This window comes from Dermacentor variabilis, chromosome 3, assembly GCF_050947875.1.
Source record: "Dermacentor variabilis isolate Ectoservices chromosome 3, ASM5094787v1, whole genome shotgun sequence".
NCBI classification, from domain to species: Eukaryota; Metazoa; Arthropoda; class Arachnida; order Ixodida; family Ixodidae; genus Dermacentor; species Dermacentor variabilis.
The window spans coordinates 70,690,225-70,704,848 of record NC_134570.1 but is presented as its reverse complement, the minus strand read 5'-3'; the positions used below and the strand labels follow the sequence as shown (position 1 = coordinate 70,704,848).

Genomic DNA, 14,624 nt, shown 5'->3' with positions numbered 1-14,624 from the left:
GAAGGTAACAGTTCTACTTTTTAGATTTCGTGCCGAAAGCCCAGCACATAGTGCGACGTCATGTATTTCAAAGTACTGTGTTTTAAAGTATTGTTCGTTATTTGGGCCGTTGTGGATTGGTGAAAATTCTCAAGCCTGTGAGAGCTTGCTCTTTGGTTTTTCCAGATTACAATGCAATCTATCTCTTCCAATAAAAAAACTAAGTTGGCCTGAGCAGGCACCATGAGAATCCATGAAGCAACTATTCTTTCATTGCCTTTTTCTTTTTCTGGCCTATCAAGCTTCCCCTGAAGAATAAAGAGAGTGGCTCTTTAGTTTTGTAGAAGCTTAGTTTAATAATACAGCTCAAATGAATTTTCTCTTTAGTGTCCTTTACTAAACTTCAAAAGTGGCAAGCTCTGCCTATATAATAAGCAGAACTGGTTGCCCTGGCCCAGTGTTTTACAGACAGTCTTTTTCCTTCTCTCCTTATGTATGCAGGGACTTTCTTTCGGGACTTCAGGACTCGCTTGGCGTCACCTATGGAAAGCTCTAAGATATATTTCAGGTCACCACTGGCTGAACTCTGCGTTACACATTTTTAATTATTTTTTTTACAAACTTTTTGGGTCGCAATGCTTTCTTGGCATATTTACGTATATTGAGCTGCAGCATTTACCTGCAATGTGCAAACAACCCCTCAGTTAAATGTACAAAGGATTTTATTTTTCTTTTTACACTAAACAATTCTACAGCTTATTTGTTCTCATAGAGTAAATCTATTGCCGCGACTACTGCGCCATGCTCAGCAATGGATGCAGCGTAACGAATTTTCACAACATGCATGTGAACATGGCACTGGTTACGTGTGATGACGAATGTTGGAAAATAGAGGCCTCTGTTTCATCCTGCTGCGAGTGTGCATTGCATGAAATGGGTATCTGTCCGCCTTGCGTTGTGATAAGAATGTTGCCTGGAGTGGTGTGAAATCGTGTTGTTGACCTGCTGTCCCAACCTGCGATTCGTAGGCTACGTTGAACTTGTCATTTCATGAATTTACAAAGTATACTGCTGGCAAAAATGTTCAGCACTCAGATTTTTTTTTTGCTTTTGCTACGAGGACGCACACTCCTTAGAAAACAAGTTGAACCGTTGATATGTTCCACCATATCAGTCACAGCGTCACCATGTGGACTGTGGCAAAATCTCAACAGTGTTCAGCAGGCTGGCAAATCAAACGAGTTTTCACTCTTATGAGATAACCTGTTTCTTGGATGCATTAAGACACTGTGGTATTGAAAAATTTAGTTGTTAGTAGCACTTGTGCAGAGGAATGAGCTGCATTGCGTGTTGCTTTGCAGGCTACTATATAATTAAAATGAGGGTTTATATTTCAGTAGGACTCTCTGTTAGATGCCTTTGGACATGGTGATGTGGTGAATGAAAAGTCGTTACCGACACTGACACATTGGCGAAATGCGTGTGCATCAATGTTGAGAGGCTGACGTCGCATGCCATTTTGCGAGACAGCATGCAGCGGTGCTTCTCGATTTGCATTTCAAACTACTATATACTCGTCATGTTTCCTGTTGCTATTACATGAACTAATATGACACTAGTTGCATTTCTATGTGGCAACATCGTAACTGAACAGGTTGAAGTAGGACACTACCATTTGCCGAGTGAATTTGAGTGATTGGTGCAGAGTCAACAGTTTAAAGGCTGCGTCTTGCCTTGAATATATATTACAATGACGTCTATATATTATGCCTACTGTTATAATTGTGTGATGTTCACAGATGCACTTTTAAAATTGTGTTACTCACCAAGAAGCAATAGTGCATCTACAGAGTACAGAGCTGCGATTTCGAGAGCATGATGAAGGCTTGCTAGTGTACGAGCTTAAGTGACTCACGCACAGTATGTTCAGACTCAAATTTTATTGTATTTATACTACTACTTATGAATGTCTGTGAAAACATGTTGGATGACAAGTTAAAAATGTATGATAATGTAATAACATAAAATTCACATCATTGTAATGATAGCATTATCGCGATAGATTAATTTCACACGATTCTCGTGAAGTGTATACTGACCTTCCTGGACACTATTTCTAATTTCTATTAAATTTGGTATTTGAAGGATTTTTCTTCCTGTCCTATACATGCTAGTTACGTGACTTGAATACTAGCATCACAAAAGTGCTACATCTTGAAATGCAAATGTGAAAAAACTGGACACTGAATTTGATTGTCATGTGATGTGCACAGTGGAACATTAACTCTGTTATTGTTATTCTTGACATGGCAGTTGCCAATCGTAAAGTGTGTTTTGAAAATCTGGAGGTATGGGCAGTTGCAACAGTAGAATGTTACACTTAAAAAAATAAAGAAACACCTTTGCGGGACATGTGTTAATTTTCCAATGTAACTTTTTGAAGCACTTCAAGAAACAGGCTGTAACATTGATACTTCGTTCATAATAAGTGCTTGACTTGTGCTTGCAAATGTTGGCATTCGTGTGGCTTGTTTTGATCCAGTGTTTCGCAGACTGCTTTCGGAAAACTTCTGGGAAGTCTTGAGAGGGTTCAAGCAGATGCAAAGTACTGGCTTCGTTTCATTTCCCAAACACTGGCGCATACCAACTATGGGGGGGGGGGAGGGGATTGGCCAAAAAGCAGGCAGTTTTCCGTATGGTTAGAATTAAAGCAAAACTAGATTTGAACAGTGGAGCATGGGACTAAGGTACTGGTCTAGAGGTGTACCATTGACACTAGCATCGTCTTCTTCAAAAGAGCAAACAAAGTGACCTTTCGAGGCATTCGCAAGGACCCGTATGGTATAGCTACAACTCTGAACAGTAACAAAAGCAGAGTTGAAATTAAGACGTATCTCATAAACCAAACTTGCAGTTCTTAGCTTTTTTTTTTCTTTAGTTGAATCTGCCATCTGTTGCCTCACTTCCGGATTACAGTTTTGCCTCTTTCATTGATTGTGGGTGTCATGATAAATGTAAACACAAAAGAAAAAATTCCAACAGTTTCATGCATAACACACATTTAGCTGTTATTGTGTTAACTTGATGTGTGTCTTTTTGCTTATGCTAACATGTAAAAATGAAAAAAAAAGGGAAAGAACTTGTCTAGGGGGTTGTGTATGATTTGAGAACATGTGATGGCATTGTGAAAGACGAGACTGAGTACCCCTGGTTAATGTTTAATATGTGCCGGATGTAGAAATGTTGATGAATAACTCATACATATCTTATAGACACATGGCTGCAGTCATATAGCGTTTGCAACTTTTCTGAAATGTACTGTTCAGTGTAAAAAATAAAACAAATTATACTGTATATGACTGTGGTGTCATTTCTTCATACCATTTCTGTATTGCCTGATAGCAAATTTGCCAGTTCGCTTTTGGATGAATTGGGACACAGTACAGCCTTAAACACTACTTTGATGGCAAATGATTTGATATCTCTTTTTGGGGGGTTTCAAGTTAAAATGCTGCATGTAAAGTATAAACTAGAGCAGTCATCCCTTTTATGTTAAGAAAAAAAAAATTGCCAGATTCGGATTTATTGCAATCGAAGTCTTTTTCCTGGCAGAGATTTTCAGGAGCAGAGCTTGCTTGTCTTCATGTTTGGGCCGAGTGTCCCTTCATTTGTCGCACTCTGTGCTACTTTAATGCACACTTTACTCTGGTTGTACACCTACTTGAAGCATGCTTTTGAACGTGGCTTGCTTGTAATAAGGATTTTAACATGTAAAACCAACTTCTAAGGTTTAAATTCAGGTGTTGCACAATGCTCTACTTTATTCTTAAGTTGAGAGCAGAACATTTTACGGTAAAACTGCACATCTATTTTTGCATACCTTGACTCGTCACAATGCACACGCTGTCCATCGCCACGCTTGAATGTGCTTTGGATGGCACCAGCAACTTTATACAGTTATTGAAACATGTCAGCACATAGTTAGTGCACACATTTTGTTTCTGTACAAGTGCTGCTGCCAACGTTTCCAAAGCACCGGAGGTGTAATCACTCGTAAGAACGGTAGCTTTCAAAAGCAACAACTAAAGAGTCACCACTACTGAAATAGTTCGTCATGGAGAGCCACTGCTGCTTTTGTTTTACTGAACCTTGCAGTAATACGATTGGCGCCAGTTTTCAGGAACTGTCAGCATGTTAACACCACTGCGAAAATGCATCACACAACACTTCAGCCGACTCCAGCGAATCTCTTAATTCAAACTGGCTTTGTGCTACTGGACACTATCATGTGCTGCCCTGTAGACATCCAACTCTGCTTTGCGTTCAAAGTATCGTGCTAGTGCTGCTTCAAACTTGTCCCCAACTGTCCTCTTACGGAAGAGGGCTGTCCAGTCTTTCTCAATGACCTTTGTGGCAGGTTCCTTGGTCGTGTCTTCTTTGCCCTCGTCATTGGCTTCTAACTGGTCTTCCTTTGCTCGTTTACTGCTTGGCATCGAAGTGTTCCCTTTCTCTTTCTGCGAAGTGGCCTGGCTTTCATCTTCATCAGAGGATTCTTCCGAGTCAACCTCGAAGTCACTATCAGCATCTATGTCTCTGTCTACATTCTCACTCGCAGAAGGCTCATTGTGTGGTGGAGAGCCCTCATCCTCAGAAGGATCGCTGATCTTCCTTGTTCTGTAGCCCCTTCTGTCTTTCCTGGACAAGCATTCGCTGCGTTTTTCACTAGTGGCTTGCTGTGTGCTGTGTTGGCTGTCTCCACTGTCCCTGTCGCGCTGTCTAGCCAATGACGACGTTTTGCAGTTTTCAGGTGAAGAGCGACCAGCTGGAGAAGACTCTTCGATGCTCTTGGAAGTTCTGGGCTTCTCGTCTTTCACTGGCCAATCTACAGGCTTGTCAGTGTTTTGAGGAATTCTCTCTTCCCCGACTTCTTGCTTCAGCAGATGGCGGTAGAAGCCACTGAGGTCTTTCTGTTTTGTGACGTCCATCATTTCTGCACAAATACAGAGAGAAAAATACAACTGATCCATATTAATGGTCAAGCTTCAATTCTGGAAATTTGTCCCACCAACGTAAGATCATCATATATCAAAGTCAAATTCTCAAACATGTCCACACCTGTCATATCGGTAAACATGACGTTAAAGTAGAGTACATGCTTCCATACAGTGGACTAAATGCCAGTAAAGTGATAGCTAAAGGTGAATTAGTTTGCGTGTGTGTTCTCATACTGAAGTACCAGTGCACCACCCTTTATTTTTGTATTAAGGCCAAACTACACATACACTTGCCGGCATGCAAAAGCTTGCACCGTTTGCCGTGCCTAGTGAGTAATGGCGGTTTGAACCTCCAAGACGCGCGCCAGCACGCGCTGACTTGTCTCACTATTTTTGATTTAGTCGACATCGTTTCGTATTTTTGTGAGGCAGCCAGAGCACTGATATATTTGTCTAAGGAGGGTATCTGCGCTTGCATCATGCATTGATGCGTACAATCTGTCCTGCACCTTAGTCTCGCCAGATAGCATTTTTTTTTACAGCTTTCCTTACTTTCAAAACTCTGAAAGCAATGACTTCCCACTTTTCATCATTCATGCTGTGACACTAGTGATGCTGCTTCGAGTACTTCATTTGAAAGCACTGTTAGGAATGCTCCAAGGGAAAAGCTTAGCTTCGAGGAACAAGTGTTTGACACGAATTAGACACATATCACGCAAAAATACTGGCTTGCGACTTAACTGCTTCCTTGCGACTTAACTGCTTCCCCATCCTCCTCAACACCAACTTGGTTTCTTGGATATGTAATACTTTCTCTTTCCTTCATGCTTCTGTAGCAAGGGTTTGCTTGCATGCTTCACTGTTTTCCGCTGAAGCACATTTGCGTTAAATGGTACCTTTAAGTGAAGCGCTTGCCCCTGTCTACCCCTGGTGCAATCATCCTTTGGCTGTTTGTCTCTTTGTGCACCAAGGGTGCAGTCACTGGTACTCACGGTTCAATTGTTCCTGCCGCATTTCGCGTTCTTCTTCCTCTTGCATTTCCTGCATTTTGCGCTTGTAGGCCGATGTGACGTATGCCTCCTTGTCACCAAAAGCCTCGCCTTCAGTTTCACGTTCCTTCTGGATCTTTCGCTGTGTCCTGCGGTCACCTTCTCGCTTGCGCAGCTCAGCCGACTTAAGCAGCTGTTCGATGTACCGAGGCTGCATGAGGAGCAACATGAGAAGTAATGTAGTTATTTGCTATGCTGTCGTCCAATGCCAGAAGATGCAGCAGTTGTACAGGGAAGATGAACGTCAGGGGATGCTAGATAGCCGAGTGTGCCCATAGTGTGATGCATATACTATTTAACACTGAAAAAATGAAAAAAGAAAGATTATTTGGGAATTTTCTGTGCCAGAACCACAACCTCATAAGGAGGTACGTCATAGCAGGCAACACCAATTAATTTTGACCATCTGGGGTTCTGTAAAATGTGCATAAATCTAAGTACATGGTCATTTTTGCATTTCGCCCCCATTGAAATGCAATGCAATTGCCGTAGCCAGGATTGAATCCGTGATCTTGAGCTTAGCAGCGCAACACCATAGTCACTAAGCTACCGTGGCGGGTTGAACTGACTGTGGGCGTAGGGTAACGTTCAAGACAGAGCCGGTGATGCAGCGTTATGTGAAATGCTACCAGACCATAAGTTTCGTGGTCAACATACTTTGCAAAACAGGCATACCATGTGCAGTGACGGCTATGAGACTTCACGTTGTTTCTGCCCTGTGGTGTCATAATTTGTGCTTGATAATTGTAGGTTTGCTTTAGATTTAGCAAAATATTCAAATGGCAATATTTAGTAAAATCTAGAGGTCAGAAAATAATACTATTTCATAGCACATTTGAAAACTTAGATAACCCCATCCTCCGAAGCCAGAATTTTAAGTAAAAATTTTTAAAGTATGGCAGTGACATTAAACTTAAGAGAAAATCACAGATAGGGGGATTGGGGACTTAAGCAATATGTAGCAATAACTGGGTGTCTATTTAAAAAAAGTCAAAATAAAGAATGGAAAGGAAAAATTTGTGTTGATTGCCCAGTAACTGTCAAGCTACATCTGCTGACATCTGAACAATGGTCAGCAGTGGGAGTGGGTTTAAAGGGGGGAGGAAAGGGTCAGGGAGAGAGGACAGACTAGGATGAAGGAAACAATTAACATAACGCACAATGTAGTAAAAAGAATGGTAAACAGAGAGAAAAAAAGAAATAAGCGCAACTAAGACAACACGAAAAACCATAGCTTGCTTATGCTCTCACTTTGGCAAAGCGTTTGTAAACCCGGCCCTACATACCGGCACTGTTTAGTTCGTGTAGAGCAGCCTTTTCAAGAAAATCACAGAGTGTTATATGAGCTGCCTCCGATGTGCAAGATGGGCCACATGGTTAAATGAGTGCCTCGCAGTTGTTGGCTGCAGCAACGTAACAGCTCAAGAGTTCCTCGCAGTGTCGCAAATGTTCTGCACTGCAGGAGCAAGTGTTTAAGGATCTTCATAGCACTACAGTTAGTACAGGTGTCCGCAGTGGCAAGGTCAAGGCATTGCATGCGTGCTTGTGTCCGCACTCCACACACATAACCACAGCGATATGCAATGGATTTGGAAACTAGTTCCTAAACCGTGCGAGAGTGACAATTCTTTCATTCTCATTGGCATTTGATTCCTTCGGTATATGAGGTGCATGAGCAAGTCATAGTTATAACAGTGCTGTTGACTGGAAGCATTGCCAGACTGTAAGCATGAAAGTGCCTTGAGATCATGGCTATCATCATGTATCTGCTGTATCAAGTGTATCAACTCTGTCACAATGTTTCAGTCTAAATGCAAGTGAAATGTATTGAGATTTACGTTAAGTTCAATGAAAGGTGAAGTTATATGAGCTTTCACAAACAACATAAACCACAGTACCCTCTCCAAGATATTTCTGCACAGTATAGCATTGGAAATACTAGCAACATACGCTGGCTAAAGTGTAAAGAAAGAAAAATAACATGGCATAACTTTACAAAGACAAGCTTCAAAATTTGTACCTTTCTGTCTTTTGTGACTTCTTGTTTCTTTTCCTCCTTATTCCTTTTCAAGTCATCATACACTTCATCATATTCAAATACTGACGGGTCTTCTTCCATTGCTTTCTTAAGAGTAAGCTGTGTCTGTAAATAAAAAAAGAAGACAAAGCATACTGTTTGAATGACGAGGTATTAGCACATTTTTCGCCTGAATGCTCATGAGATGAACATTACATGTCACTCAAAATGACACTCATAACCATAATTTATTTATACCACTCAAGTGAAGGATCTCAGGTCTGAGAGACCATAATTAGCAGGAAATGGCTTAAGTGATAAAACAGATTACTCAACTTATGCGGTGCCCCTATTAGCCCTGCCAGTGGAAAAACTGTTACTCAATCAGCCCTTACAAAATTAGTATTTGTCAACTACGTCATATGCTTCTTCTTCACTGACAGCTGTCTAATATGGCTGTTCACTTGAATAAATAACATGCAAACATGGATTCGACTAAGGGGTAAATCCACCAAGAGCACTTCGGTTCAGAAGGTACCAGCTAATTATTCCAGTGTTTACAAATTGGTGCTATTTTCAGGTTAGTGCATAAGAACAGTGCAGGACAAGAAAGAACAGTACCTGAATTTTCTTGAGGTTGCGCATCGACTCTTTTCGCATAGTCTTTTCGATGGATGCCTTGTCGTGCTGCAAGAGGTGCAAGGTATGTATTGAAAATCAAGATCGCTCGGGACAGATGCCATCGAAAACATTTGTAATCACTTAGCCCTCAGAAATATGTGATGGCAGTTTACGGGTGTTACACGGCGCACTTTCGATCGCGATCAAGCCCGTTCCGGATCGAATTTCTCGGTTTCGATTTGTTTATTCGCGCAAGCTGCGCGAGAGAGCCAATCGCGGTCGAGAATTTCGATTCGGATCGGGCTTGATCGCGATCGAAAGTGGTCGTGCGACACCGGTATTATGCGGCTCGCATTGTAACTGGTATCATCGCAATGCGCAGTTGTCAAGTGCGTTTACAATATTTGACTGCGTGCAAGTTACCTCATCGTCACTGTCATCTCCGAACACACATGCCGAAGAAAGAGGTTTGTCATTCTTCTTTGGCAAAATGAGCCCATACCTGAAAACACATTAAAACAAGCATTCAGACATCACAGATTTTTACAACATCAGCAGCGTTCAATCGAAAACGTTTTAACGAACGTGAACATCAGCCAATCTTGTTTATAGGTCAACAACGCTATATTTTTGCAAGCCAAGGGGGGAAGCTTATGCTTGGACCGATCGGCGAAACTGACGCTAAGTGTGGGAAAGCAACGCGTGCACTCAGCGTTACGTTTATGTATTTTTCTCAGTGCGCCAGTGCAAGCTTCGCTTTCAGCATTTCGAAGCAGAACAAATAAGCATTTCGTATTATAACAGAAGCATCCAAGTTAAACGCGCTGGGTGCTCAACGAAAAGAATGCGTACTTCTTGGGAGCCGCCATGTTACTAGTTTTCTTTTCTTGCTTTTTTTTTTCTCAACTGCAGAAATAAAGTATATAAAAAGTAGGGCTCATTTATTAGTGTACAATATGCCAATAAGTATAATTTATTAAGGAAAACATATGAAGTACAATAACTTTTTTGACATTTTTTGTTGTATCGGTTGGAGGTGAACGAACACCAGGCGTCGGAAATCTCCTCCGACTAGAGAAATGGCGGACCGACCGTCTAGAACGCATCGAAACGTACAAAAGGTATCGCACATTGAGCGAACCTGTGCTTCCAAACGACAGGTGATGGAGCATAATCGTGCAGGTATGGAGAACGTCCAGAGCGGCTATAATGCTTCTCTCCTGTGGCGCAAACAGCGCGCTGCCTCTCGCTGCGGTTTTTTTTTTGTTGGTAAACACTGCGTGTCTTTGGATACGCAGTTAACAGTTTTGTGCTGTATTCCGCCATCTACATCGTCCAAGGCATGGTTAATGCTTCTTGCAAAACGGTTCGATAAATATGTGCCCGCACACGTGCACGCTTTTTTGCGTAGCGTATCGCTGTGTGCTGTGAACGAGTTTCATCATCGGTCTGTGCGCGCTGTGACTTGTTCGTGCGTTGAACTTGCCGCGGCGTGAAGCCAGCCGTATTCGAGATCGCGCATCTTGGCGTTATCGCCCGGCGCATTGTTGCGATTGCTTTTTGACGGTGCGTAACATTTTCGTACCCTCTACACTAACTCCTAGCCTAGTGCGCGTGCTGTGTAGACATCGAGGCCTTCCCTGCGCTGCGATCTGTGAGTAACGCGCGTTCCGCGACGCCAGCTTGGAATTTTTGGGGAGGTCGAGATGGGAAATTGCCGTGGCTTTCTCAAAGACGGCCCTCAGCTATCGTGATTGATGTTCTTGCATATTTTCACATGACATTGCACATCGTTGACAGCACAGGACGTGCCATTTTAGAAGTGCAAAACACTGTCGCATTTTTTTTTTTCTCCCGGTCCCTCGTTTCTGTGCACTTCATTTCGCTCTTTCGAAACACAATACATCTGCAACGGTTGGTGGCGTGCACTTATCTTGGTGTGCCACGCACAATCAATCCTTGAAGAGAAACATCATTTATTTAGTTTGTATATTTGTAACTGTTCACATACTAAAACAAGAAACACTAGATTGGTGTCCTTTTTCATACCATTACCTTCTGTGATCATGAGGAATATCCACTTGCAAAATCACAGAAGAAATTGCTAGACAGGTCTGTAAAGGTATGTCATATCGCTTTCCTACTGGAACAATTATATAATGTTCCACATGAGTGGGGGCTATAAACAAATGCCTCCGCTTTTTTATTACCTTTTAATGCACAAGTCTCGTTTTTATTTTTTGTGCTGCTTTATCATATTTATCTTTTGTTTGTTGTAGGAACATGCCTGACTGGGATCTTGTCATTCAGCTATGAGGTTATTATATGTATACATAATTTGGGACCACAATTAATGTTCACTCTGTGACCATAATTTTTTCCTTTAATGCATTGAGACTGAGCTTGCTAGTCTAAAATTGGGAGGTTCTTCTGCACAATTCATGACTGCTCACAAATAAATGCGCAAATATTGACTTTGAACATGTCTGGACAGGATGTAAGGTAAACTGCAGACATGCTAGTTGGAGGCGGAGCTTTTAAACCACACTGGTTGCAAAACACTCCATAGGCCTTATGTTTTAGAGTCCAGACCCAATGGTTGCCGGAAAGTTTGAGGGTCTGCTGATTGTCACATTACCTATGAACAGCAATAAAATGAAAATCTTTGAACAAGTACATTTTCAGCAGGCATACATAATCACACTTTGTGAGTCATGTGAAGATTTTGACTTTCTGCAGTGCTTATTTTTTATGAGAAAGTGTTTTGAATACTTTGTACATACCAAGTTTTTAACCTATTCAGGTGCCAATTAATTTTGCACTCAGAAAATCTAGTTTTACCAAATTGCTTGCATCTTCAGAATCATGATACACTTGCAGCTGCAGAGCAGATTAAGAATTTTAAATTCTTCAGTGAGGTTTCTTAAGTCTACTGGATGTGAACTCCATGTGAAAACTCTATACAGGAACGTCAGATATGAGAACGCCAACTATTTCACGTCTAACATAGTTACAAAAGAACTATCCAGCCTCTTGTATATATGCCTGATTTGAAACATTTCAGCGACACTCAGAGAAGTGAACCTACTACATGATGACGTATTTACACCGAGAGCAAAGACGCAGCTGTCTACCTTCGAATTTCACCAAAACACTTTACATATATTATTCATACGCAAAGCTTAGGACCAATAATAAGTGTTTGAATATATATGCAGGACATTTAAAATATTATTTTCATCAGTGATGTTACTTTTGTTGCACTATTTTAGTGCACATAACTGTGTACACAGCCTGAAAGGTGTTAATTTGATAATCAGACTCTTTGAGGGATGTGACTGTGACCACATCTTTCTTTATTTGATGAATGTAATAGGAATAGTTGCACAGAAAAAAGATTTTTGTTCAAAATTGCATATTCCATACAAGAAACTACATGTTTTCTGTGTGCATTGATTGGCACTCTATAGTTGTTCCTTTTCATTCCATGGGAGAAGGCAGGTGCGTTCAATGGAGCAAACTTTTCGTTGAAGCATAAAGCATCTTCTGTACAGGATGCACCCTTGCTTGCTACCGTAGTCTACAATGTGCATGTATTTATTTGATATAACATTGTTGTGGCAGCATGCTTGCCGTTTGCTTTTATTTTTTTTCTTATTGACCTATACTAAAATACTTAAATTATGAACCTTGATAAAGACATTAGATAAGGATCTGCGCTACTGAAGTGACACAGATCCAATATAGCTTCACTGCGAAATGCATGGACTGCGAAATTCATGGAATGAGACTTATGTGACCCCACTACATCCATAGCTTCGTCAGTGTTGCCTGCTAAGTACGAAATGGGGGTGTAGGTATGAGACGTCCAGGAGTCATAGTGTGCCTCATTGTGCCGCATGGTCTTGTGCAGATGCTCCCTGTGAAAAAGATGGCAAACGGGAAGGCAGGCGGTCAAAGCCCGAGATGGCCCTCTACCGACCAGGCATGGGTCTACCCCATAAAAACCATGGGAGAGCAGACACGTCCGGAACACCCACTGAGGCCAAAGGACAGGACCCTGTGCCAGCCTTGAAGGACCTTTCTCTGAAAGATAGCATAAATGGGAAGTGGACGGGCAGTCGAGCCAAGCGTCCTGACCAGCCCGTCTACACGCCACGGCCCGTCAAACCTTCCGTAGAGCGGCCGGCTGCTCCGTCTGAAGGACGGCCCAAGGCGGCCGTCGTAGACTCTAAGGGGCCGCCATGTTCTGCTACACCATTTCCTGCAGAAGGCACAAAGCCTGTGCCTGTTGGTACTGCTGAGAAAAGTGCCGAGAGCAGTGAAAAGAAGGTGCAACAACCTCGTCCCGAATTGGCACTGCAGAATGGGCACCACGAGCATCTAGCAGAGGCAAAAGTGACAGAAAACTTCCAGGAGCATCCTAAAGAGACAGGAAAAGCCCTCGAGGTGATTGGACCACCAGCAGTGAAGCAGCAAGTTGTCATCAACGAGAGTTGTGGTCCTGGTGGCGACATGAGCACATCGAATGCCTTGAAGGCCGTGGATTCCAGGTCTGACCGGCAGCTTGCGAGAACTGGTCGACGGACCAGGGGTAGTGGCAGGAGAATTGGCCCTTTGCCCAATACTCGTCAAGAAAACTGGGATGCCCCAGACTGCCCAGGAAATCTCGAGAAGCCTCAGCAAGGAGTGCTTGCCCAAACACCTGGCCGGCCAGGACGGATGTCATCCCCTCACCGCAGGAACAGCTTCTCTGAAGGGCCCAGGCACAGTGGCTCCGACGATGCTGATGAGACTGAACACGACGTGCGCCGCAGGGGAATGAAGAAGAAAATTAAGAAGAAGAGAAACAAGCCGAAGGAAGAGCAGCCGGCCACAAGAATTTCTGTCAATGGACTGTCTTCGAGTGGTCGTCATTCAGACGGTAATGCAACGACAGAAGAAGATTGGAGTGGGGAACTTATTGTGGAGTCATCTGTGCATCCGAGGATCTACAGCCAAGAGCAGGTGGCCAGAAACAGTGGACCCATGAGGCGAGAGAGAAATGACAGTTACCAGAGCTCATCCCCCGAGCCCTGCCGTTTCACTGGGCGTAAGTTTGTCAACAGACATCACCGTGAGTCGTTCTCTGAAGAGGAGAAAGACAGGGGCCCGACTCGAAGTCGCAATGGCCCCCTTCCGGCACCCGTCATCAAAGACTGGAGCGCAGCCGTGGCGGAGGAAGAAGAGCTCCAAAGGCACTCTCTGAGCCGGACGACAGACAACCTGAGAAATGACTGCAGTGACTCGTCCACGTGGCGTTCTACCTGTATGGAAGTGCACCGCAAGAATCGCAAGAATGACGCCTCGTCCCAAAAGGCTTCTCCGCCTAAAGCGCACGAGTCCCAGCTGCCTCCTCGGTTCCAGAAGCGGAATCGGCCTGCAACCCCTGAGAATGCCGTCTCGTCGGCAGCCAAAGGTGGGCTCATCCGCCTTCCATGCGATGTGAGCCTAAGCAGTGCAGGCTCCTCAGAACGACAGTGTGATGAGAGGAGTGCTGCTGTGGTCCCTGTGTGCGGAATGGGTCAGGAAAAGCCCCTGATTGCAGTGAAACCTCAGCCTCACGTGCCAGTGGATTCCATCTACAGCCGGACAATGCCCATGGCACCAGTGCCTGGTTTCTGCAACCACTATGAACCATCCCCACCACCTGTTGTGTCGCCGCCCATGATGTCATCACCAGTGGTGTCACCAGCGTATCCGGCTGTACCTGGTGTGCCATTTTCGTGCCATCTCCCTGGCCATGGTTTGTCCCCGGTGTACCATGGTGATCAAGTCATCACACCAGATGCATATGGTCGGAAGTAAGTGGGGATACCTTTGAGTTGCGTTTCCGTTCAATTATGTAAGATATTGTGAACTGTTCTTGTGGCACATTTGTCTGGTCACTTTTGAGCACTCTCGCGGCAAATTTAGAGTGCTCTT

General features: G+C 43.3%; 3 protein-coding genes across 5 annotated transcripts in view; 2 read left to right on the top strand and 1 right to left on the bottom strand.

Annotated features, from left to right (window-relative positions):
• Positions 1-3,333, top strand: part of LOC142575855 (ankyrin repeat domain-containing protein 27-like) — a 36,465-nt gene extending 33,132 nt beyond the window's left edge. For both annotated transcript variants that reach the window (XM_075685557.1, XM_075685556.1), the window contains exon 17: positions 481-3,333. In XM_075685557.1, the coding sequence (XP_075541672.1) occupies positions 481-535 (55 nt within the window). In that variant the 3' untranslated portion in view covers positions 536-3,333. The remainder of the gene's footprint in view (positions 1-480) is intronic.
• On the bottom strand, positions 2,057-9,534 carry LOC142575856 (nuclear speckle splicing regulatory protein 1-like). 2 transcript variants are annotated; one of them, XM_075685558.1, is made up of 6 exons: positions 9,513-9,534; positions 9,084-9,162; positions 8,661-8,726; positions 8,043-8,165; positions 5,966-6,173; positions 2,057-4,969 (listed from the first exon to the last, which is right to left on the bottom strand). In XM_075685558.1, the coding sequence occupies exons 1-6, from the start codon at positions 9,527-9,529 to the stop codon at positions 4,251-4,253; spliced, it is 1,212 nt and encodes a 403-aa protein (XP_075541673.1). In that variant the 5' UTR covers positions 9,530-9,534; the 3' UTR covers positions 2,057-4,250. The 2 variants fall into 2 exon arrangements, with proteins under 2 accessions (XP_075541673.1, XP_075541674.1); XM_075685559.1 differs by lacking the exon at positions 9,513-9,534 and adding an exon at positions 9,246-9,468.
• Positions 9,535-9,707: 173 nt separating this feature from the next.
• The window catches only part of LOC142575854 (telomerase-binding protein EST1A-like), a 98,302-nt gene continuing 93,385 nt past the window's right edge, over positions 9,708-14,624 (top strand). The window contains exons 1-2 of the mRNA XM_075685555.1: positions 9,708-9,842; positions 12,574-14,503. Coding sequence (XP_075541670.1) covers positions 9,740-9,842; positions 12,574-14,503 — 2,033 coding nt within the window. The 5' untranslated portion in view covers positions 9,708-9,739. The remainder of the gene's footprint in view (positions 9,843-12,573; positions 14,504-14,624) is intronic.

Coding starts and splice junctions, on each gene's coding strand:
- LOC142575856 (XM_075685558.1), bottom strand. Junction 8,166..8,660: donor GCAACCTCAAGAAAATTCAG/GTACTGTTCTTT, acceptor TTTTATTTACAG/ACACAGCTTACTCTTAAGAA. Junction 4,970..5,965: donor GCGGCAGGAACAATTGAACC/GTGAGTACCAGT, acceptor GTATTTGTGCAG/AAATGATGGACGTCACAAAA.